Source organism: Heptranchias perlo, chromosome 37 (assembly GCF_035084215.1).
Source record: "Heptranchias perlo isolate sHepPer1 chromosome 37, sHepPer1.hap1, whole genome shotgun sequence".
Classification (NCBI taxonomy): domain Eukaryota; kingdom Metazoa; phylum Chordata; class Chondrichthyes; order Hexanchiformes; family Hexanchidae; genus Heptranchias; species Heptranchias perlo.
Window position 1 is genome coordinate 9,041,553 of NC_090361.1, and position 26,371 is coordinate 9,067,923.

Genomic DNA, 26,371 nt, shown 5'->3' on the forward strand with positions numbered 1-26,371 from the left:
CCACACTGTCATTTTAATTTTCACTTTCTGCCTTTTGCTGAAATTCTTCGTAAAATCAACAGCATTGGGGTGGCAGTGTCATTCCTGCTGACAAACAGCAGTGAGTCAGTTTTAAAGGAATGCTTCAGAATTGATCTTTAAATCACTGCTTGATACTTGAGTAGTCCTTCTGCTAATGCATTTTTTGGAGGCTGTGAGCTTTTAAAATCATTGGTTATAAATTAAATCCTCCTCTTGGTATATTTTGGTATAATTTTCTTTTTTGAAGTACTTTTAAAACTGCTTTAAAAGCAGTGCATGATGAAGTGTGTCTCTGTGGCTGGGAGGCGCCTCATTGCTACCATTGAATAGCGGAGGTGATGGTAGGGGAAAGCGAGGCACTGCAGTGTCACATCTCATGGGGATTCTCAATAAACTTAATGGATCAGCTTGCTGGGAGAGTATTACTGTGCCCACAGTGTGCAGATGCTGAACTAGCAGAACAAAGCCATTGACCCAGGATGTCAAAGCAATCTTTGTTTTTGCTTGACCTCGGTTTCTAAACTTGGTGCTCTTGTCACCTATGTAGGTTCAGCAGCTGCTCTGAGCCAGTGTTTTTCCTCACGCATGTTAACGGCGCTAGCTTTTTCTTAATGAAGCAACAGAATTTTAAAATGAGCTGAGGTTGAAATTATCAGATAGCTTCGTCGTGATCTGTCGTGCTAAATTCTACATCGTTTGACGCGGCAGTGCTGAATTTTTCTGGCTTCAGGTGACTCACGTTTGCCACCGTGGGCAGTTGTGAGCAGTGCCTGTGAGAATTACCCTGGAGCCACTGGCTAATGGTTTCAGTGGAACCATTCCCAGAAATTAAATACCTGGATAAGGAGGGTGAAGCAGAATAAACATGGAAATATCTTGTACCTCAAAGTATCTCCCCCTCCACCTTCCCTGTCCCCTTCAAAATGCCTAGTTTGAAGTACCCCACCCCCCCCAAGCCTCCTTCCCTTCTGCTGCCCTCCTATCCCTAGGTCACTCCCTTGTGGCCTGGTGAATAAAGGCAAAGGCAGAGGAAAATCGGCAAAGGCAGAGGAAAATTAGCCAAGGCCCTTGCTAGTGATTACTTTCCAGTAATACCTGTTCGAAACATATGGGCATTAGGCAAGAACAGGATTGGCTTCTGGTGTGATGCCCTCCATGGTTAAATAGTCTGCCAGCACTCTCCTGTCTAGGCTCCCAAATGAGGAATGGCAACTTAAGTGTGCTGTTACCTGGGAAACATAACCCAAAAAGAGTCAGCGCCCTCGGGCAGAGGGGAGTCACTGATTTTTTTTTGTACTCCTCCCTCCTTGGTTGTACTTTGATTCTTAATTCCTGGAAAAAAAATTTTTTTCCCATTCCCAACTGTTGCTGCAAAATCTTAATGTAATAAATAATTGGCCATTTTGATGAACCAGTTTGACTTAACCCCCATCTCGGAGAACATTTTTAAGTATTCCTTTTCAATTATGTTTGTTTTTTTAAAAAAAAATGGAAGGGTGAACATTAAAAGTTTTGTTACAGCTGGAAAATTATCTTTTCTTAAAAGAAAGAAAACCAGGGCATTGAAAATCTGGAACCTGAAAGTTGCAGGCTCTTTATAATTACTGATCGGCTTCAATTACCCAGATTTGCCCACGTAAGCAGTGACGGGCCACGTTAACAGCTAAACATCACAATCGTGCTCCAGACCCCTGACTACCTGTAAGCAGCACCACAGGAGATCGGCTAGTAATTTTTAAAGTAGACCTAACTTTTAACACTGCCTACAAGGCGATGTGTAAATGTGGTGATGTGATTTAAAAATGAGCTCTCTGGAAAGTCTGTATGAAGTGAATGTGCAGGGGCTCATCTTGCAGGTCTGAATTACAGTGTTTCTTACTTTCTTACTTTTTTTTTAAACTCTTGTTTTCCTTTCTCTTTCCTTCTGTTCCCTCCTTCCTTGTCCACTTCCAGTTTCCTGTTCTTTTCTTCCAGAATACGAACAATCACTACATTTCAGCCAAGGGTAAATAACAATGCATTTAATTCTGTGGATGTTGTTGTGTGTTTTTTTTTTCAGCAGATACGGAGCCTGTTCTTGGTAATAACTTTCTACGTACTATGCTGCTTTAAATGAGAGGCATATACATATGCATGCTGCAAAACCCGTTCTCTAAAATGTTACCAAAGTGTAAATCTGACAGGTGCACGCTTTACTCTCAAATTGGCAATTCTGTGGAAGAAATTGCCCAGCAGAATTGGAGAAATGCACTTATTTTATTTAAATGTGCTGTGCTACTTTAAAATATTCTGTTGGTTTGAATATAATTTATTTATTCAACTTATTTGAAGATTTTCATAAGTCAAAAGTAGAAGTTACGACATTGAGAGACAGATCACTAAATGGGAGGGGCATGGAGGAGAAAGAGGATATTCCTAAATGGGGACTGGCTCCAATAATATAATGTACAATATTGATGTGGGATATTAATTGCAAAAAAGACCTTGCATTTATATAACACCTTTCACATCCTCATGATGTCCCAAAGAGCTTCAAGGCCGATGAATTAATTTTGAAGTATAGTCACAGCTGTTTTTTTGGACAACTTGGCCCCACGAACAGTAGTGAGATAAATGACCAGTTAATCTGTTTTGGTGATAGTTTAGGGATAAATGTTATCCAAGACACCAGGAGAGCTGCTTGCTCTTCAGCAAATAGTGACATTGGATCTTTTGCATCCACTTAAACCGGCTAATGGGGCCTCAGTTTAATGGCTCATCTTAAAGACAGTACCTCTGACAATGCAGCAGTCCCTCAGCACTACACTGAACTGCCACCCTAGATTATGTGCTCAAGTCTTAGATTGGAGCTTCTGACTTGAAGGCAAAAGTGGACATTTGTGTGCTGATACTTAAATGAGATTTAAATATGCTAAACCGTCGTGAAGCACGTAGGGTTCAGAGATTAAAAGCATGTGAAGTACAGGTAGACTGGCCTTGACCAAACTGCTGTCTAATCCAGAACTCTCAATCAAGCAACTCAGACCAGAACCAGCCCTTAAGTGTCTTCAGAACACTGGTTGTCATTTATTCCAAATCCAAGGCTAGCAGGATATATTTATTCTAATAACTTGTCACGTATCGACTATTGTTTGAACGTTTATTTAGTGCAGCGTGTTACGTAAATGGAAGAGTTAGTAAAGATGTAGCTGGCCAATTAACTGGGTTCATTACTTTATTATTGTATGTGCTTCTAGCTGACAGTTTAACTGGATATCCTGTTTTTAGAAAGATTTGGAGTTACTTTTCAGATGCAGTTGGCAAGCATTTATCAGATCATAGATCAGTGCTCGGAAGTTGAATAGTTTAGTTTTAATCTGCTGTCCCGACATTTTCCATGCCTCCCGATGCTGCATATGTATCAATGGTGCTGTTTTCAGAGGCAACAAGACACCCATTTGTGATGAGGGTTTCTGCAGATTTCTGGAGGCAAAATACTGCTGAAAACAGATTTAAATGGCAGTCGTCTGGGTGCCATTTTATTCTGGCTATGGGCTGGCTGAATACAACCCTACAGGCCAGCTCTATGGCTTTATATTACTGGCAGATACTGTCCTCCCCTTCTATCCCTCCAGCTCTTCCTTCCCACCAGCTCTTCCTTCCCACCACACACATCCAGAAAGGTCTGCAGGCAGATACAGTCCCCACTATGACTTTTAAGTGAGTACGTTGCTGTCATTGTTCTGAATCAGGCCTCATGCTGGAACCATTTCTGCAGTATGTTATGCTCTTTTAGTGGAAATGTAGTTCCCTGCTGTGGCCCAGCTGGCAATTTGTGGTGTAAACAATCTCTCGTACAACCCCAAGTCCTGTCCATGTGCCTCTTACTCATTTCTGTTGCCATTTTCTTAGTATCAAAATACATGTGGAAAAATATAATGGCCCAGATTTTGCTGGAGCGGGGCATCTCGAGGCATGTCCTGTTACTTAGACTTGTGCGTGTACCTTTTAGGTTTTAAATTTTTTTGCCCCGAGGGTGCAAGGAGTGCGAGCTGGTAACGGCGCAGTGAGGGAAACGGGGCATCTGGGACCTTCGTAAACAACAGTGTATCTCTTTAACCAATGCAATTTAAGGATTGAGAAATAAACAGGAAGGACTGAAGGTGAATTAAAGGGGGTAAATTCAATATCAAATCAGGCATAGAGGGAAAGAAAGATTGGATTGAGAGAAAAAGTCACAGGAAAAAGGGGAAAAAAAGTCAAATTTTAAATTTGACATTTTTAAAATCTAAAATAACAACCTGAAGAAATGACTCTCCACACTTGATTGCCAATCAACCTCTTGCCCAGAAAGTAAACAGTCATTAACAATTATCATATCATTAAATGGGTACTTGTGCTATTAGTTACTAGACTTAACTTTCTGTGGCGAGTTTAATGGACAATTAATGTGCAAATACAGCAACTGCATGAAAATCACGGAGGTTAAGATGCCGTTTTCGTAAAGCTAATGGTGAAGCGACACATCGGCTAGCAGCTTGTGGTGATTTGCAATTCACAGGGTCTATCTTCCTCGTTACAGGTTGCTGACCGATTTATGCATTAATAATGGCTAATTTTTTCAACAAAATCTGGCCCATTGTAGTTCATTTACCCTGATAGGTTATTTCTATTTTTGTTCCCTTGCTCTGATTCTTGGCACTGTCCATCTAACTTTTCAAAAAGCTATCTGTGTTTGGTGACAGTACAGCACAATAAGTGCCTGAAACTCTTGAGTGCTTTTGAAATGAGGTGACCCCCATTGTTTAACATGAATGAAGGTACCATACAAGTATAGCAACAACAATGAGAATCTGTAAGGGAATAAAGAGGGTAAAATTCCCTTTAATAAACAACGGGAGAATGCCTGCTTTCCTTTCATGCTAATAAAAGCTTTGAACTGTACAGGTTCTGAGAGTGTGATTTTTAGTTTGAGAGTATTCTGCTGTTCATTTAATGGAACAATTTCAACAACTTACATGTATATACTTGCTTTTAACTTAAAGAAAAATTCCAAGATGCTTCACAGATAGGCATAAGGAAAACAGACACCAAGCCAGGAAAGAGGGATTAGGAGGGGCAACCAACAGCTTGGTGAAAGAAATGGGTTTTTGAAGGAGGGGAGTGAGGTGAATTGTTGACCCTGATATTGTTGACCCTGATGCAGCATCTGTTTTTTTAAAAATATGAATAGCAAGAAATTTCTGGTAACAGGAATTGACTTTTAACTTTTTGCTTTATTTTTAAGTTTTGAAGTTGTGTTCAAACTAAATCTTAGTTTAACGCAGTTTGTGCTCTTCATTCATCTCACTTAGGTTGATTTAGGAATGATTTCTCTGCCACGTCCTTGCATGAGAACTTTTGTTGCCCCAGTTCTTGCATTTGTTTTAGAGACAGGTTTTATTTTTTTTAAACTGCTATTAACAGTATAAAGGGTGGGGATGCCACAGTTGGCAGCAGCATCCTGGGTCAGGGAAGGGAAGATGTGCTCCTGTCCCTGATCACACAGCAATCCTTCCCCCCCCCCCCCCCCTCTTACCTCGCCCTCTACTAGAATTACACTGGGAACTAAGTGGAGACAGGATAATTTGACTGTAATATTCTTCCAGTTATACATGTCAGCCGTGACTCAGTGATAGCACTCTCGCATTAGAGAGACTCGAGCCCATAATCCAGGCTGACACTCCAATGCAGTACTGAGGGAGTGCTGCATTGTCGGTGATGCCAACTTTTGGATGAGACACTAAACCAAGGCCTCCTCAGGTGGCTATAAAAATCCCATGACACTGTTTTGAAGAAGAGCGGGGGAGTTCTCCCCGGTGTTCCGGCCAGTATTTATCCCTTAACCAACATCACTTTTTTAAAAAACACACATTTTTAAGAACAGATTACCTGGTCATTTAACTCATTGCTGCCTGTGGTACCTTGTGTGCAAATAGGCTGCCACGTTTCCCTACACTACAACAGGGACTACACTCTGCTGTAAAGTGCTTTGAGATGTCCTGAGATCGTGAAATTCCATCAGCCCAAATTCATTCTTTCTTGAATGGCCCGGCAGCACTTACTGTTTGAGGCGCTCAGACGAATAATGGTGTCATGATTGAAGTACAGGAGAATGAAACTAACTCCAGTGAGGGAATCAACATCTTAGAGAGAAGGGTAAAATGGTGTTTAAAGTGGGGGTGAGGGGAGGGTAGTATTCTGTATTAGTTTAATTAAAAGTGCACATTGTTAATGTAGTTTATACTTTAATTTTTTTTTAAAACTTTCACTGCCAAGAAACCCCCAGCTTGACACACCTGCATTTCTTGTGTTTATTAAAAATTGTTCAGCTGTGTAATAAAATGTGCACGTGGCTCCATCTGGTGTTCCAGCATATGCTTGGCAGAGCAGATGGAGAGGGAAAATGTCATTCATTTACAATTGAGTTTTTTACTGAAAATTCTTAATTCTAACCAGTGCCGAGAATGTTCCACCGATCTTCGTTCAGAGGTGCAGGCTTCCATCCAAGGGAGGTGGATTAGAGTTGCAATATGAAGCAGAAAAATCACTTCAGACTAGTGGAGACGCCTGATGTAAATCTTCAATTTTGCCTTCATTACATGTTTATTAGGCTGGTAATTTAATGCTATTAATTGGACTAGGCTACAGGGAAGGCTAAATGCCTGGAGGTCATCCTGATCTGATCTTACCTGGAAAACAAATCGTGTATCTACACAGAACTATAATTAAGAACATATAAGGGCACAGGATCATAGGAGATTCCTGTTGTAATTCCATCAGTTTCTCTTTACATCTTAGTGATTTCTAGCCCAACTGTCATTAAATGCAACTTTTACCTCCACAGTCTATTATCTGTTAAGTTTAACATCCAGGGTACGCATGCTGAATAGTCTGATATTATCTCCACTCACACAGATTCTGGTTCTTCCAAATAAAAATTCCTTGGTTTGGTGTTTGCAATCTGGTAAAGACATTCCCAGTAGAAACATTCCTGAAATATTTTCCTATATGACTTTACGTTTACTGCCACTCTGCCGTAGGATAAAAGTCAACTTTGATGCTTTCTGAAAGCACAACCAATATCGTGTTTGTTTTTTTTATATTTTCCTAACGTGGTCCCTTCCACTTCAGAAGAAAATACTTTCAGATTTCAGTAAAACCTGACGAAGGCAGGTTTCTGTTTAGTTTAAAAAGGAGTAAAGGTGAGTAAATAAATTGCCGAGTATTAGGTAGTGATTGAACTTTTCCCTCTTTGTTTGCAGAGATGACTTGGTGTGCAATAGCACCCTCCACCTGCAAGTTTTGAGCATTACAAAGCTCAGTCACTTCTACAACTTGCAAAGGCAGCAGCCTACCACATATCGCCCTCTGCTGTAGTAATATTGACTCCACAAAAATACAAATTTTGACTTTTTTTTAATGACTCCCTTCTTGGTCAGTGCTTGTGTATCTATTTGTATTCTGCACAGTTATCCTTGTAAAGTGACATTATTTTCCTTTTGTAAACAATTTTACAACACCAAGTTATAGTCCAACAAATTTATTTTAAATTCCACAAGCTTTCAGAGGCTTCCTCCTTCCTCAGGTGAACGGTGTGAATGGTGTTTCCACACCGTTCACCTGAGGAAGGAGGAAGCCTCCAAAAGCTTGTGGAATTCAAAATAAATTTGTTGGACTATAACTTGGTGTTGTAAAATTGTTTACAATTGTCAACCCCAGTCCATCACCGGCATCTCCACATCATTATTTTCCTTTGACTGCTTTTCCATTTCAAATAATAGGATTCCATTGGTACAAATGAATTCTTGTGTATTCAGCCCTATTTGAAAGAGTCCTAGCTTATAGGAATTGTTTGAATCCCAGTTGTTCTTTAAAATAGTACTGCCACCAAGATTTCATTCGGATGTAATGATGCGCCTGTGAAACTGTGCCTACTCAAGCTGTGTAAAAACACCCAACTCTTCAATTGTGGACTTTCTCCATCCAAACTTAGTGTCTTGAGCTGTATAACATGAGTGTGAGGTACTAGTGGTTACAGCTTTGTTAGTGGGGGCATTTGAAGTAATGAATTAAGCTGTTGGTTTGCATGCCGTTTTTACTTTATCATACTGATACCAATAACTCTGAGCCTCATGTCACTTCTCTGTTTGTAAACCATAAGGACAGGGTGATAGGCAATAGGTTTTAAGTAATACATGTTGGCTTCATGCCATTGCATGTAATGGGATTCTGTTTTGGATAGATGAATCAAGATGGGCCAAATGGCCTTAATCTTGTGTCTACTTTATAGTTCGCTCAAGCCTGCAACCTTTTGTCTAGGGTCCTGAAAAATCACGTTCACAACTGCTGATAGTCGACCGAGGCTATGACTCTGTGTCACCGATCCTGCATGAGCTGACCCTACAGGCAATGGCCTATGATTTGCTACCGATTGATCAAGATATTTATTCGTAAGTTTTTTTTTCTTTTTTTTTACCCCTCCAAGAAAAAGGGTGTACCGCACCTTGATCAAACGCATTTCATTAACCTGTCCTGTGGTACGTTATGTTGAGAGTAGTCTTTAAAAGAATTCAATTCAAATTTTCTCAACTTGATCTTGATCGTATGTACAGTAAAGGGCAATTTGAACAGAGTATTTAAAACATGTAAAGAAAGCTACAAAAAGAGAAATATTTCCACAGTATTCAGGGATTCAACTCTGTTGCAGAGATTTTGGAAGCGTTTTGCTCTTGGTTTGTTGTGGGTTTCAGAGGGCACTGCTTTTGTTGGTGGTGTTGATGGGTAACTATTCCGGGTTTGATTGTAAACTAAAATTGCAGGTTTCTTTTGACTTTAGTTACTGATATTTAATTGTTTGAATTTCTTGGTGCATTGTAATCCATGAGAATAGTGTGGATGCTGTTCAAACTTGAGATATTTGTTGGGTGGGAGGAGGGAAAGCAGGAGAATGAAATGCATATTCAAGGGGACCCAACTTACCATTTCTTCACCGTATTTTTAGATACATGGTTGGAGACCTTGTTGCTTTGTTCCTCAGGTATGAAACTGCGGGAGTTGCAGAGTCGCGGGTAAAAGATACTCTTCTTGATGAGGACGATGAGCTCTGGCTGAAGCTGCGTCACCTGCACATTGCTGACGTCTCCAAGTATGTGTGTATTAATTAGTAATTTGACATATTTATCTTCAGGTGTCAGCTACTCAGTGGTAGTGCTGTCTCTCCTCTGACCCCGAAGGTTGTGGGTTCAAGTCCTACTCTAGAGAGTTGAGCACAAAATTTAAGCTGACGCTCCAGTGCAGTACTGAAGGAATGCTGCAGTGTTGGAGGTGTCGTCTTTTGGATGTGACGTTAAACCGAGGCCCCTTCTGCCCTCGGGTGGACGTAAAAGATGCTGTGGCACTGTTTCAAAGAAGAGCAGCGAGTTCTCCCCGGTGTCCTGGTCAATATTTAATCCTCAACCAACATCACTAAAACAGATTATCTGGTCATTCTCACATTGCTGTTTGTGGGACCTTATTGTGTGCAAATTGGCTGCCGTGTTTCCTACATTACAACAATGACTACACCTCAGAAGTACTTTGGCTGTAAAACGCTTGGGATGTCCTGAGGCCCAAGAAGGCGCTATGTAAATGCAAGTTCTTACAACTTTCTTTTCGTTCTCTGTTGAAAAATGTGATAGTTGTAACATGTTTGGAGCAAGGTGTGTATTTCTTCTGCTTGGGATAGCAGATTTGCAAGCATTATCATTGTTTCCAGTCTAGTCCTGACAATATTTGACATCATTCAGCATGGCTTTATGAAGGGGAAGTCATGTCTGACAAATTTGCTTGAGTTCTTTGAGGATATAACGTATAGGGTGGATAAAGGGGAACCAGTGGACATAGTGTATTTAGACTTCCAGAAGGCATTCGACAAGGTGCCACATAAAAGATTATTACTTAAGATAAAAAATCACGGGATTGGGGGTAATATTCTGGCATGGGTGGAGGATTGGTTATCGAACAGGAAGCAGAGAGTTGGGATAAATGGTTCATTTTCGGACTGGCAACCAGTAACCAGTGGTGTTCCACAGGGGTCGGTGCTGGGTCCCCAACTCTTTACAATCTATATTAATGATTTGGAGGAGGGGACCGAGTGCAACATATCAAAATTTGCAGATGATACAAAGATGGGAGGGAAAGTAGAGAGTGAGGAGGGCATAAAAAACCTGCAAGGGGATATAGACAGGCTGGGTGAGTGGGCGGAGATTTGGCAGATGCAATATAATATTGGAAAATGTGAGGTTATGCACTTTGGCAGGAAAAATCAGAGAGCAAGTTATTTTCTTAATGGCGAGAGACTGGAAAGTACTGCAGTACAAAGGGATCTGGGGGTCCTAGTGCAAGAAAATCAAAAAGTTGGTATGCAGGTGCAGCAGGTGATCAAGAAAGCCAACGGAATGTTGGCTTTTATTGCTAGGGGGATAGAATATAAAAACAAGGAGGTATTGCTGCAGTTATATAAGGTATTGGTGAGACCGCACCTGGAATACTGCATACAGTTTTGGTCTCCATACTTAAGAAAAGACATACTTGCTCTCGAGGCAGTACAAAGAAGGTTCACTCGGTTAATCCCGGGGATGAGGGGGCGGACATATGAGGAGAGGTTGAGTAGATTGGGACTCTACTCATTGGAGTTCAGAAGAATGAGAGGCGATCTTATTGAAACATATAAGATTGTGAAGGGTCTTGATCGGGTGGATGCAGTAAGGATGTTCCCAAAGATGGGTGAAACTAGAACTAGGGGGCATAATCTTAGAATAAGGGGCTGCTCTTTCAAAACTGAGATGAGGAGAAACTTCTTCACTCAGAGGGTGGTAGGTCTGTGGAATTTGCTGCCCCAGGAAGCTGTGGAAGCTACATCATTAGATAAATTTAAAACAGAAATAGACAGTTTCCTAGAAGTAAAGGGAATTAGGGGTTATGGGGAGCGGGCAGGAAATTGGACATGAAGCTGAGTTCGGATCGGTCAATGCCCTGTGGGTGGCGGAGAGGGCCCAGGGGCTGAGTGGCCGGGTCCTGCTCCGACTTCTTGTGTTCTTTAGATTTGTGGTTGGGATCAGATCAGCCATGATCTTATTGAATGGCGGAGCAGGCTCGAGGGGCCGATTGGCCTACTCCTGCTCCAATTTCTTATGTTCTTATGTTCTTATCTACCAATCAAATTTTCTGCACACAGCAGCCACCTCCTTCGGCCTCCAGAGAATGTAACCCAGAGCAGCAAGTAGTAATCACACCCACGTAATTAGCACGTTTCTAGTGTAAATATCGCTGTAGTAAAAGGTTTTCTACATGTATAGTCTTACTCCAGTAACAGTAAAACTGCAGCCTAATTCTCAGACCTTCATATGCTCACCCATTTTGAGTTGCTTTCCCCATAGAGAATACAATATTACAATGGTAAAAGAAATGACAAAATCGAAATTCACTAATTCTGCACATGAATTGTGAAACTGAAAGGCAGCTCTCCTTCGTGTGCCTCCTGGTGATCGCTGATAAAGACTGGCATTGTCGTCTGGCATGAAGGAATTGGGGGAGGGAGGTACAGAAGGTTGTCATTGAATCCTTAATTCAGATTCTTAAATTTAGTCTGTTTAAAATATCGTTCTACATACTACCTAGGTTTGTATAGCTTAACACTTTATTTTTAATCACAGAGTAGATCATTCACTCAAATTCTGGTCGCTCCATGGAATCTTCAGGCTATAATTGCAGTGCAACCTCTATTTATCCCCCATTTTGATTATTCACCCGAATTTTCACAGAATGAAGCCTAGTGCCGGACATTTTGTTGTACAACTTCTTTTGTTATTTGTATATCATCACCTCTCCTTGGTGAATAAAACATGATATTTTGTTCATAATTTGTATTGCACTTGTCTTCATTCCTGTGCCTAAGGTACTACTGTGCAATGCATGAAAGATCAAAATTTGGGGATTCTTGATTATTCTGAGATGGGGACTCCTCCATTATGGCAGATAATGGAGGTTGCATTATGCATAAATTAATGTAAACAACAGTAACAACTTGTTTTTTTATAAAACACCTTTAACATAGAGAAACATAGCAAGACACTTCAGAGTTTTTAAAAAAAAACGCCAAGCCATAACTGGATAATTAGGAGAGGTGATCGATAGCTAGGCTGTAAGAAGGCTTTTAAAGGCAGGGACTGAAGTAGAGAGGCAAACTAGTTTAGGGAGGAGGGCTCGGAGTGGGGCCAAAGCGATTGAAGGCTCTGCCACTAGTGATGAGGTGAAGAGAAGAATGGAATGCACAGAAGGCTAGAGTTGGAGGATTGAAAGATGCTCCAATTCTACTCTGTAGTCAATGTGGCAACAGCTTTGTGTTCTCCTCCTGAGAGTTTGATTTGTAGCCAGATTCTGTCAGGCTGGGCTATTAGTATAAATGCAGCATTTAACCGTATTCCGTGGTCCTGTTAAGTAGATTGTTTGTTTATTCCCATGCAAGAGCTCGCACATTTATATCTGCCTTGTATTTTTTGTCCTCTTAACATTTAGACAAGTAACAGAGTTATTGAAGACATTCTGTGAAAGCAAAAGGATGACAACTGATAAGGTGAGCAGCCATTTCCTGAATGTTCACAGCAGTCCCATACCTGTGTGAGCTACAGTCCCTTTTTTGATTGAATACATTTTTAATTCCACCTTTCAAACTCTTAAGTATCTAAATTTAAACTTGAGACTTTACTGTCTCAACGTTACTCTGCAATTTTTTTAAGCCTGGTTATTCTCACTGCAATACTGAACCTAATGACCCAATCTACATACAGTAGATGTTACTGTTCAGACATGTCACCACATTCACATCATGGAACAATCAGTCGCATCAAAATGCCTTTGGATTCCTTATCACGAGAAACCTAGCGTGGTTTAACATTTGCTTGTTACAGGAACATTGGAGGCAGCAGCACTGGTCAACGGGTGCTGACAGCACATGCCATGAAATTTGTCCTGTGACATTCAACCCACTGTCAAGGTGACACCGCTGCCAGACCTATTTGCATTACCCTTGAAGAGCTGAGAACTGACATTGCAATAGCTGAACATACCTCTCTGTGGGATTCAGACCTTTGGTTGTAAATGAATACTGAATCCAGTTGTGCCTTAAATATATCCACCCCCCCCCCCCCCACCCCCAGTTTAAGCAAATACTTTGTTGTGGTAATTTTTGGAATTAAAATTGTACTGTTTAGCTGTGCACATTTTAATTACTAAATTTCTCTTCTTGCCCACTTTTTTACGGATGTGTAAATTTCAGCATTACAATGCAAAAAAAAAAGTTGCTTTCTTTTAATAGTGGGACGCAAAATTAAAAAACAAAGTTAGTTTACTTTTAATGGTTCCATTACTGGAGCAACTGCATTGTGCTCCAGGTGAGTCACTTGGACACCAGTGCCTCTTTCTTTGTACTGATCTTGAAGAATATTTGTGTATAATTGCAGCAAGCTGATGGGTTCACTGAGGAAGTGCATCATCCAGTGTGATGCTGAATCAAACCAAAAGGTCATGGGTTCAGTTCCCCAATCTCTGCTGAGTTAGCTGACTTCAGCTAGAGCAGCGGGAAGGGGGAGGTGGTGGTGAGGGGATGCTACCATTGGCCTAAGGACCCCTAGAGCCAAGGAAGGGAGAGAAGTCTGCCAAGGCTGCATTCTTGATCACTATGCACTGATCCCTGCTGCTAAGTGGATATCTGATGTGGACAGGATCCGATTCGACTGCAAAACCCACCCACTCAGAGGACTGATTCACTGTCTAGGCTCACATGAAGAATGGCTACTTGGGCCTCGAGGCACTGGAGCACCTCAGCAAGAGTGGCAAAAGAACCAGAGGGGAGATGAGGCACAGGCACAATGGGCCAAATGGTCGCCTTCTGTGCTGTATGATTCTATGATTATGAGGCAAGCGCCTTGAGAAGAGAGAGGGAGAAAATTGGAGTAACAATAGTTACAAAAAAAATTTTTCTTTCAGGCTAATCTGCGTGATCTTTCTCAAATACTGAAGAAAATGCCTCAATATCAGAAAGAGCTCAGCAAAGTGAGTACCACTCAGATTTCTATCTCTATGGGGCCGGGGGGGGGGGGGAGAGAGATAGGGAATGAATGAGCACGTGTATTTGTGGTTTGATAACACAGTAACAATGTGTCACTGTAGAGCTAAAGTATTGGATGAAAAATAACCAGTTAAAATATTTAATAAGCTGCACCCTATTGAATAAACTGTACCAGCTATCTTGGCATTTTTGATAATTAAAAGGACACGTTCTGAATAAAGCAAACAGCCCTATTTAAATTTAATAAGTGTATATCAGACTCTCTAGGAAATAGCACAAATAAGTTAAGATGGGGGCTGTGCTTATAGAGAAGAATCTGAATCTGAGAGTGATCCCTAAACAGTGGGTGAAGAGGGAGGAAGAGTGCACAAATAGAGTTTCTAACACTTTACAATTTAGCTTCTGCTGATCAAAAACTGTTGTCCCCCCAAACAGCCTCATTTTAAGTTAAGGGTAAAGATTGGCGAAGTCCTGTTTTGTATACAGTAGTCCTGCCATTCTCTGATTTCTGTTATTCCCACCCCTGTGATGAGACTATAGCTCTCCTTATGATGATGCCCCTCCTTTGTTTTGCTTTCCAGTACTCCACACACTTGCACTTGGTTGAAGACTGTATGAAGCACTTCAAGGGCTCAGTTGAAAGGATGTGTAAAGTGGAGCAGGTCAGTACATTGAGAGTGTGCGCTAATCTGGAGTGAATATTAGTGGTCATTATGTAATCTCTGTCACTGATTCACAGTGACATTAAAGGTGGTGTCTGAAGTCTTTGATTGCACTGTGGAGAAATATCGGTACAGTTAGAAAGTCTCCCTTTTAAAAATGTACTGGGAAATAAAAAAGCTATTGCCTTTTTATAAATATTTCTCTTCGTGAGAAAGAATACTTGTAAAAGTGAAGTGGAAAATTTGTCCATTTTTATACAGTTCCCAGAGTCCTGGTTTTCAAAAAAAAATTAACAAGTGCCCACTAAAAGTGATAATATTGTCACATTAAGGGTATCGATAAGAACATGAGAAATAGGAGCAGGAGTAGGCCATAGGGCCCCTCGAGCCATTCAGTAAGATCGTTCAAGTTCAGTTCTGTCAATAACTTGGCTCAAACTGATTAAAAGCACTATATCAGCTCCCAGGGAAAGTTGAGATTGCAGCATATGAGGAGTTTAGGCTGTTAATGAATATTTTGGGTCCACTATAATGTTGGCACCCCCTGCCCCTTTAAGTAGTGATCGCTTAACTTCCACCTGACGACAATAACAGTCAGTTATTATAGAAAAGGTATAATCTGTTTCAGTGCCCTTTATTGGTAAAAGGGAACTAGAATGTCAGTTAATGCTGTAAATTGTTTGCACCTACATTAGTGACAGCTAATTATGCGAAGGATTTCCTGCTCCCTGAGGACAGGAAGAGATACAGAGAATGGATAAAGGAGATAGTGATACTGTTGCGACTATGTTCTCGAAGACTTATTGCAGTTGAAATTGGGGTTACACGAAGAAGCCCTGTAAACAGGAACACTTAAATGATTGCACTTTTGTGTTATATAGGAGTTGGTGCTTACTGTCACTCTATTCTAAAGGGGAAAACCCCAGCAGTCTCTATTTAAATGGGCCTGCAATCTGTGTCTTCCTCAATTCTAGCTGTGGCAATAATAATGACTGTGGCGAGTGTGTGTCCTGTGAAGGAATATTTAAAATCTGCATTTAATACTTTTCAGTCAATGGCTTTCAAAGTAATTTATTGTATTTTGACATTTCTGGGACATGTGATGAACCACTATATAAATGGAAGTTGTCTTTGTAATTGCGCCATGTAGAAATTTACATATTTTTATAGAATATTTGTACATCAGATTAATAAGATAAATTTGTGGCCTACAAACAGGACCTTGCCATGGGGACTGATGCAGAGGGAGAGAAGGTCAAAGATCCCATGAAAATAATTGTGCCGATTTTACTCGACACCAACATCAAATCTTATGACAAGATCAGGATTATCCTTCTGTACATCATCCTCAAACATGGTGCAGTATAACTTGCAGAAAACGTTTCTACTTGAAATCTTTTAAACTGGGAATATTTTTATATTCAATTGAAACAAAATGGTACATTGTCCAGTGCTCACCTTACAGCTGTGGTCACCAGCTGTTTCACCCCTTGTACACAGACCAGGACTGTTGTGGTCCAGTCATACTATAGTTTCAGCATCAGTGATGTACTTTTCACGTTGCCTCAGTGTAAAACTGCAGAATAACTTAGCGGTGTAGTAACTGAGTTAATGACCCATAGCATTTTGGCAAGTGTTAAGACTACTTCAATGAGGTAGTTCGGCCTGACACGAACTGCAGTGTAATCGTAACACAATTTAAGTAGTGAGACGGGGAGCGAGATGGCTTCGAACTGGCCTTTCACCTCTGCAACATGGGTTTAAAACCAGCCAGACTAGATGAAAGCCTTATCTGATTATGTGGGTCTTTTTTCTTCTTTTTCTTTTTCTTTCTAGAAATATTTTCTTATATATATTTCTTATGATATATAACAGAATACTCATTCTCCATTGTTGAACCTGCTGTGCTTGGTTATTTCAGGGATCACAGAGGAGAACCTTACCAAGCTTATACAGCACGCAAACATCCAGGAAGACAGCAATATCATCCGAAACATGCAGAACCTGGGCACGACCATTGTAACTGGGGTATGTATCCCCTGAATTGACTCAATGTATTTTTGGGTCAGTTTAAATGTGTGTAACAACCCATTATGTAATCAATTTTCTTAAACTATTTTGTTCAATATGTGTAATAACTGCGATGCACTGTAAATTAGCACTCTCCCAGTAAAACTGTAACAAGTGCATTCCTAAATTATAAAGTGAGGCTTATAGTAATATTTTTAATTGGTAATGTGATTTTCCTACTTGGCTGCATCACAAGTTCAGCCACGTAATCACATTTTAAAATGTCTTCAAGTGTTGTGCTACAATTTAGGAATTCCTCCATTGTTGCTTCACTGTGTGCATCAGTTATTTGTGGAAATTGGAAGGTCAACAAGTGGGGCATTGGAAAATTTGAGATTAGAGGTGACAAAAGCATGAATGAGAGTTTCGGTGACTTAAGGATGAGGTAAGAATGGAGGTGGGCGATGTTAAGGTGGAATTTGGCACATTTGGTAATGGATGGGATATGGAATTTGGAACAGGTTGAACAGGGCACCAGGTTTTGCACAGTCTGAAAGAAGACCAGAAACAATCATCATGGTGCAGCTTGTCCTGATTTGATTTGGGAGTGGTAACGAAACCTGGGTTGGGAGACTGCAAGTGTGGTAAAGTTTTGGATGTATCCCCTTCAAAATAAAGTTGACAAACCCCATAAACAAGATGTTAGATTTTGAAAATGAAGACAGACAGCAAATGCTGGGTACCTGAAATTGGAGAAGTTAACATGTACTTTTTGACTTCATTTCAAGAGCGGATCACCTTCAAAGTCTAAACCAGAAAGAAAATTACGAACAGAATCAACTTACCAACTCTCCAGGTGGAGTCCAGTCATCAAAGATATCATGGAGGTACGGTGGTTGTAGTGTGAATAAATGTGGGCCTCCGACTTTATGGGTGCTGCGTCTTCACTGATTGTAGAAAGTGAGCAGTGGTTCCATCTTATTACCTGCTGAAGGGTTTCACCAAGAAGCATGGGATATATTTCTTTCAGACGATCTAACAAAATTTAGAGGTAGAGAATACAGTGTTAACTTGTGTATAATATGAAATAGAGAATAAACAATTGGGAATGTTGCAGCTGTAAAATGCTCAGCGGGTCTGGATGATGTCAAAAGTGATGCTGAACTTCACAATGTCTCTGCTGGAGCTATGAACACACTACCAAATGCAGTTTATGTATTTAACATCTCATCTGAAAGATGCATTATCTTGTGTTGAAAACTGGATATCCATCTGTTTTGTAACGGCGTGTATTTTTACAGGAAGCCACAGAAGAAAAACTTTGCAAAAAACAATGGCCGTTTGTGTCAGACCCTGCCCCAACTGCAGCAGCTCAGACAGCTGTGAGGTACGTGAATGATGAGCTCCCTACATCAAACCCGCTGGGACTGAAAACTCTTGAGTAATTTCTGGGATTTGTTGTATTGATTGAAGAGGAGAGTTTTTTTTTGTAAGGACTTGCACAACACCAGGTTATAGTCCAACAGTTTTATTTTAAATCACAAGCTTTCGGAGCTTACCTCCTTCGTCAGGTGAGTGAAGGGTTCTAAAAATGCATAGCCTATATAGTCAGAGAACAATGCCTGGTGATTCCAGATAATCTTTCCAACTGCCCCCTATCACATCTCTGCTGGGAGACGATCACAGCAATCAAAGATGTCGTTGATGTTCAGACAGGTTAGCCACGGAAAACATTACATCCCAGTATAGAGATGTTGTGTAAAGTTATTTTACATACGAGAGGGTGCAGGTAGTGTAGAGGTTATGTTACTGGACTTGTATTCCAGAGGGCGTGACTTCAAATCCTACCATGGTAGTCTGAGAATTTGAATTAATAGAATTTACTGCTCAAACAGGCCATTTGGCCCAACAGGTCTATGCCGGTGTTTGTGCTCCACACGAGCCTTCTCCCACCCTACTTCATCTAATCCTATTAACATATCCTTCTATTCCTTTCTCCCACATGTATTCTTCTTAAATGCATCTATGCTATTTACATGTGGTAGCAAGTTCCATGTTCTGGTAGCGTATTCCAAATTTGTTTTTTTTAAATCTGGAAGTTAAAAGCTGTTAGCACTAAATATGATTGTGAAGCTGTCGGATTGTCACAAAAACCCAATTAGTTCACTAATGTTGTTCAGGGAGGGTCACCTACCGTCCTTACCCAGTCTGGCCTCTATGTAACTCAAGTCCCACACCAACGTGGTAGAGTCTTAACTGCCTTCTCAAGTAGCCTAGCAAGTCACTTGGATGTCTCAAACCACTACCCTGGGCATTATATGCCCACCTTTCCAGCAATGCCCACAGCCCAAAGTATGGCTTACTCTTACATTTATGAAGATTAGATTGTTTACATGCATAGTGTATCCCGATGCTGAGATTCCACCTTCCTGAGACAACTCTTTACTTAATGGCACATGGGAAAACTTTAACTAATAGTGAACTTTTGTTACTCCCTCAAGCGCTCGCTTTGGTCATTGGCACAAGAACAAGACTACGGCCGAGTACAGAACTGGCCCCCGACTCATTGTTTTTGTCATCGGAGGTATCTCCATGTCTGAGATGCGCTGCGCTTACGAAGTAACAAAGGCCACCGACAACAAATGGGAGGTATTGATTGGTAAGTCCTGCTACTTTCTGTACTGAGTTCCAGCCAGCACTGGGCCCCAGTGGAAACACCTTGTACCCCTGTACAAAAACCTTTTTGACATCTGATCTATTAGGCAATATTTAAAAGAGTGAATATTGGCTGACACAGCATTGTCAATGAGTTTGAGTTAGAGGCAGGGCAGGATTTGTGATTTTAACTTACTCATAAACTGCAGCAAACAGAGCCTCCAAACTCATGACCAAAACTGCAGAAAAAAGTCTCTCGCATACAGCAGGATTATTTCTCCAGCAAAATGCAGTGAGTGGAGGATAGTTACATAATACAAATTATCGGCGTAAAATCAATCCCAGTCACCTACAGCAGGGTGGCCTCCAGGCGTGATTGACGGGGGAATTACCCAATCATCTCCATTCTGGCCAGGACTTATGGTGTCACTATATGCAGCCTTAAAAATGGTAAACCCCATAGCTTTTCTTTGAATTTTAGTACTGTTTTAGTCCATTTAAAGTTTGGTTATACGTGCAGATACGACCAAGCAAGATTTAACATTGGCAGGGTTAGGAGTATAGAATAACTGGTGTACAACCTAGATGGTTTAAATTTATTCGGAGAGAACTTCAAACGACCTGTAGGAATCATTGGAAGCAGCGTTCCTGATTGGGGAGAGAGACAAGTGTAAAACTTAAGATGTTAAGAGTAAGAAAGGAAGGGAACCCTGCTGTGATGGATGCTAGAAATGGGCCAGCAGCAATTGGATGCGTTGGGAAGGGCGAAGGGGCTGACTGATATGCTGATCTGTTTTTTAAAAAAAAGACAGGCTTGTGGGGCTAATGATTTTTTTCCCTTTACCTAAAACCTCATGTAGGAGAACTTTCTACAGAAGGGTTGGACTCTGTTTGGGTAAGACATTCTATAGTTTAATCAACTCCAGAACAACAGTTCTGCCTTTTGTCTCTTCTGTAGGTTCCACTCACATCCTGACTCCTGAAAAATTCCTGGACAGTTTGAAGAATTTAGACACGCCTCTGGAGTCTCAAAGCTGAAACGACTGGAAGTTCCCAGCCCTTCCGACAGCTTGTAAATTTCCAACTGTGATTAAACCCACAGAAGAGTGAAAGAGTGACTCTAAATCAACTGGTTGCATGTTAAGCTCACGGAATTAGATGTAATTATTTATTTATCTTTAAATTGAAGTTTACAGTTGTATTCCCTTTTCACTGTCGAGCATGGGTACCATCAGTGCTAATTTACTTGCCACTTAACGAGTTGGACATTTGTTCGTTCTTCTCTCCTCTCAACCTGTTTTGTCTGTCGGTCTAAGATGCCGACGTGGGCTGTGATTCACAAAGTGCTGTCGGCCCTCCTGTACCTCACCTGATGTGTATATACAACCACCCTTCCAACAAAGATCAGTTCATGTTTTTTTTAAAACATTAACTTTGGCAAATTGTGGTACTGAGGCATACAGGTCAGGGAAGTCCTGGATTCAGCCCCTGGTCTGTATCAGATTTGCTGATCTCAGCCTGGGTAGCACACAGGAGGTGCTACAGTTGGCCTCAACACGTGGGTCAGGAGTGAGTACCCAGCCTTATTATTCCCTCCCTAGCCCGAGGGTGTTTGAGGTCGGCGCTCCCGACTGCCACTCGAGCTGAGGTCAGCAGACTCTGCCCAGACGTGGGATCGAGCCTCACCCTCCCTGGTCTCTGTATCATAACAAACATATTGACGTTAACTTCCCGCGTTGTCAGAAAAACCTTTTAACCAGCAGAAATTAATCCTAAGAAGGACCATAGTGGTGTCGACGAGGAGCAGGGAATGAGTTACAGCAGTTGCAAGGAGATAGGCAGAGAGCCATGGTACAGTGAACAATTGGAGGTGGAACGATAAGGTGCACTGATGCTACCTGTTGGCTTGTGAAGTCCTTTATTTTTAAGCTCAACCAAAGCTGGTAAGCAACTTACCTCCTGGTTAGTTGCTTTACTTTTGTTACAAATACGGTTAAAAAGCCTGTCTATTAATGTATAACTGCATAATGTGCCTCTTGACCAATGGAAACTCCCATGTAAACACATGTTAATGCACTTTGCATTGTTTGTAAACTGGAAGCAGGGACCAAATCATAAAGGATTGTATATTTGTGGTGTGTTGCATAATCTTTTACTTTACCTCTTTTTGCTTGCAATTGTGCTGTAATCTGAACAAGCAATTAAACTTGTGTTTTAAATTATTTAGATTCAATAGGTTCAGATGAAGGCCCTTCAGACCCATTTGATCTGATCCTTGCAGGGTACCAACCCTACGGCCTTCCCACTATTGCTTTGTATAGGCACACATGACCTCTGTTTAACATTTACCAACCGATATACTAAAAACCTTTTTTAAAAAAAAATTAAAGAAAAATCAAATTTTGGACAAAATTATGTTTTAAGATCAAGCCTTGACAGGACAGATGTTGAGTTTGAACATCACAATCACAATAAGCAGATGTTAATCTGAGGCCAAAGTAACACTTCATATCTGTAATAAGGGTTTTGTGTTTAATATTTTCCATCACTAGTAACCCTCCAAGTTGACAGCCTATTAGATTATGGTGATTTACTCTTGGTGTCAGTGGCACATTGCAATGTTGGGTCCCTGTGACCTATTCAGGAGTTTTTGTGTATTTTCTTCCCCCTCCTTTTAGAACAGGTTCTCTCCATTCCCCTGGCCTATTCAGTGGGCAGGACACCTGCTACTACCTGCTGCTGTTGAGGCTGCTTGAAGGAAATGCATGAGGGGGGCTAGACTGACTTGCTCTCTGACGTTTCCTTCTCTCCCTCCCCTACGGGGAAGGGCCCAGCTTCTCGCGTCCCCCGCCCCCATTAGCACTGCCAAACCCAGGAGCTTGCTGTATGTGGAATCATGGCTTAAAACTACATCCTACCACTTGATGGCACCATGCATCATCGCAGCACTGAGCAACTGGCAGTGCACAGCATCCCATCTATGTAAAATAAGAGATGTTGAATCAATTTCTAAATCATATACCAAGTAAAGCTCACTAGTATATCCAAAGATTATATTTTAATAGCATTTATATTTACATCTGAACACTTAATACCTCAAAGACAAACTATTAGTGGTGAAATAGAGGAAATTCTATTGCTAGAATGAAGACTTGGGGAGTATTTTAATTTGAATTTATTTGTTAGTAAGCTCACTAGAGCATGTAGTGCCAGGAGAATTCTCTTCTCCCCTACCCTCAAAGTCAAATCCCGTTTTCTCTGAGATATAACTGTCTTCTGTTCTCCATCAAACCCTAGCGGCCACGGGTGTTGCACAATCTAGTTTTTCTTTCTCCTGGCATGAAGATGACTCCTTGTTGCAAAAACTGCATTGCAGAACTTCACACCAAAGGAGGTATCGCAACTTGATCTGGCAGTGTGTTTTCAAGAACTCAGCCTCCCTCCCCAGGAGAGTGACAGTCTCCTTTGGTCAAGGCTAGGTCCAATTCTGTGAGTGTCGGTGTAGGTTGCATGTGTTCACTTTTGAAGCTTTATTGCACTAACTAAATGCATTGCAGCCACTCTGCGCACAAGTTTATTTATCACTAGATTGTATACGGGAATGTTTTTCTAATGCATTCGATGTTTGTAAATTTGATTTAAATGAAGGCCATACCATGGGTTTAATTTGTCCATCTACATTGAGATTTCTTTTTTAAAATGATATGTAGACAGTTAGGGTGGATCCATCTGGTCATGGATAACATGACAATCCGATCTTTGTTTAAACTATTCACTGAGAATATCTTGTGTGCTACTATTTTAATATTTGTGCCTTGTTCTGTGTGCTCATGATTTGTATTCAGTTTAGTTAAAACTTGTGTTTGAACTGCAAAAACTTGCTGGAAATGAAGGGGGTTGCAGTCATTTGCTTCCCCCAGCCCCCATGCCAATTTTGAAAGGAATGTTGAACGGGTGTGACTCTTAAAAGATTGTTCATCGTGTAGCAAAGAAAACCCCTGAAACACGATTTTAAAAATCTGTTCTACATCGGAGCATTTAAGAAGCCAGCCCTGTGGTAAGCACCTGTTGTGGTTTACACACCATTTACAGCTGAAGTCACACTTGGACAGATCTGTTGTGACCGGACAAATACACTAATTTTTAGTGGGGTTTTTGTTCAGGCTGTACATGCACTAAGCTATCAATTTAACACCAGTAGCTGTAGAATTCAAAGCGTGACTGGCAATGTCCAGGCTGTACTGTGGGCTGTGTCTGTAGATCACACTCTGCCCCCACCCCGGGGGAAGCTCTGCCTGGGAGTGCTTGCGTGCAGACTCCATTCTTCTGTGAAGATGTTTAAAGCCTAGGCAGGAAGGTTCACTTTCTCATAATATTGAAATGGTTCTGCAGTGAGTTTATAAGTTTGCCAGGACCCCTGAGCACTTTTAAAGCCCAGCTTCACACTGCACTAGTGTTGTACTCCATACGGTGCCAAGCCCTGTGGTGCTGGACCTCCTCTCTAGGAGGTCATCTCTCACTGGCTTCAGTACATCCTCAAATCTGATCAGGGCTTCATGTTCCATGGTCCTGCTACTACTTTACACTGGTTTACACAGTATAACTACAGCTTTAATATTGGCCATGGTTTCTAGTCCTGACCTTCCTTCACCAATGGAACTAAGATTGCTCATTCTTTATGAAGTGGGGGGTATATACTCACATGCTCACTCTTGCCTTGGAGCAGTTAATCACACACTTTTTGATTGGGGTGGGGGCTTATTAATTCTGTATTCTCTGAGCAATTTTAATTTTTTTGCCACCATGTAATCTGCCTATAGATGACTATTTCAGTGGGTTTAATTGCATTGTGTTCATGATTGATCTAGACGGCAAAAATTGATGTATATATTTCCTCTTTAGTAGTAGCCAAAATAATTTTGTATGTATGTGCATTTAATAATTAAAGTGCTATAAACTCATATGGCTAGGTTGTATATGTGTGTAATCTGTATATATGTAATGAAGGTATCTTTTTGTTGTGTATTTATAATTTTTAAGAAACTAAGAACTTTCATTTATATGGTGCTTTCACGACCTCAGGATATCCCAAAGCACTTCACAGCCAATGAACTACTTTTTGAAGTGTAGTCACTGTTGTAATGAAGGGAAACGTGGTGCCAATTTGCGCACAAATACCAGTGAGTTAGATGGCCAGATAATCTGTTTTAGTTATGTTGGTTGAGGGATAAATATTGGCCGGGACACCAGGAGAACTCCCCTGCTCTTCGAATAGTGCCATGGGATATGTTACATCCATCCACCTGAGAGGACAGACAAAGCCTCGGTTTAACATCTCATCTGAATGATGGCAGCTCCGACTGTGCGGTACTCCCTCAGTATTGCACTGAGGAGTCAGCCTAGATTTTGTGCTTTAGTTTCTGGGACTAGAACTCACAACCATCTGACTGAGACGAGTGCTACCAATGAGCCACGGCTGACATCAAGTGAACTTTGATCATCTCTTTACCTGCCTTGTATTTAAATATGTAGCCCTTTTTTTAATAATAGGGATCCTTTATAGAACCATAGAATGATACAGCACAGAAGGAGGCCATTTAGCCCATCGTGCCAGTGCTGGCTCTTTGAAAGATCTATCCAATTAGACCCACTCCCCTGCCCTTTCCCCATGCCCTTTTAAATGTTTCCCCTTTAAGTATTTATCCAATTCTCTTTTAAAAGTTACTATTGAATCTACTTCCACCGCCCTTTCAGGCAGTGCATTCCAGATCATAACAACTCGCTGCATTTTTAAAAAGGTTCTCTTCGTTTCGCCTCTGGTTCTTTTGCCAATTACCTTAAATCTGTGTCCTCTGGTTACCAACCCTTCTGCCACTGGAAACCTCCGCCTTGTGCTACAATCAAATCCTAACTTTGGGATACTCGTTGTGCACACCATTTAATCGTTTTTCTTGGAGCAATCAGCCCGTGCACAAAAATGAACAATAGACCAAATACGATGCAGGGGAGAATAATTATGTCATACTATTTTACTTGAGAAACAATGATGTAATGCTATGAAGGAAAATGGTGATGACATAATAGGAAAAGCTGTTGCATCATAATGCAATAGAGAAACCCCTGGAGACAGAACAGTGGTTTACAAAATGGCTGCCCATATATTTTTGTTACTGATGTGAAAGAAGGATGAAATTAGCTTATGTTTGTATATTTATTTGGAACCGACTAGATTGTTGGTGTTACCCTGGTAAGTACGAGTTCTGATAGTTTAGAATGTGTAGTTGAGCTGTAGATCAGTGAAGCTCACAGCAAGAAATAAAATCCCTTCAGCAGTCCCATTCTATGGCCTGGACTTGCACTGTTTCCCTATTGTGTAATAGGGTATATTATTCCTTTTGAAATGTGCAGCAAAACAAAGCTCAACATCCCTTCAGTTCACAGTTTAATCATTGGAACCAGTTCATCTATCACTATCAACCAGCCATCTCCACCGCCCCCCCCCCCTAAACATACCAAAAACAGAATAAAACCCATAAAGGTGGCTGAAGTGTGTTTCAACTTACTGTGAAGGTGAGATGATCGTGCTCCACTTGTATGCTCATTACCCAGTTTGCAGTGAAAAGATAAGGAGCTTACTTTTTTTTGAAGAAAATATTTTCACAATGAACAGCAGTTTCCTCATTAGAATGAGCATAAGAAATAGGAGCAGGAGTAGACCATACGGTCAATCGAGCCTGCTCCGCCATTCAACAAGATCATGGCTGATCTTCAACCTCAATTCCACTTTCCTGCCCGATCCCCATATCCCTTGATTCCCCTAGAGTCTCAAAATCTATCTATCTCAGCCTTGAATATATTCAATGACTCAGCATCCACAGCCCTCTGGGGTAGAGAA

The 26,371-nt window shown here is 41.0% G+C and overlaps 1 protein-coding gene across 3 annotated transcripts in view; it reads left to right on the plus strand.

Annotated features, from left to right (window-relative positions):
* stxbp2 (syntaxin binding protein 2) overlaps positions 1 to 24,437 on the plus strand; it is a 61,975-nt gene extending 37,538 nt beyond the window's left edge. For all 3 annotated transcript variants that reach the window (XM_067973080.1, XM_067973082.1, XM_067973081.1), the window contains exons 9-19: positions 8,362 to 8,492; positions 9,080 to 9,187; positions 12,598 to 12,655; positions 14,068 to 14,133; positions 14,731 to 14,811; positions 16,030 to 16,168; positions 16,733 to 16,839; positions 17,610 to 17,708; positions 18,123 to 18,208; positions 19,323 to 19,480; positions 20,435 to 24,437. In XM_067973080.1, the coding sequence (XP_067829181.1) occupies positions 8,362 to 8,492; positions 9,080 to 9,187; positions 12,598 to 12,655; positions 14,068 to 14,133; positions 14,731 to 14,811; positions 16,030 to 16,168; positions 16,733 to 16,839; positions 17,610 to 17,708; positions 18,123 to 18,208; positions 19,323 to 19,480; positions 20,435 to 20,514 (1,113 nt within the window). In that variant the 3' untranslated portion in view covers positions 20,515 to 24,437. The remainder of the gene's footprint in view (positions 1 to 8,361; positions 8,493 to 9,079; positions 9,188 to 12,597; positions 12,656 to 14,067; positions 14,134 to 14,730; positions 14,812 to 16,029; positions 16,169 to 16,732; positions 16,840 to 17,609; positions 17,709 to 18,122; positions 18,209 to 19,322; positions 19,481 to 20,434) is intronic.
* The last annotated feature ends 1,934 nt before the right edge of the window (positions 24,438 to 26,371 follow it).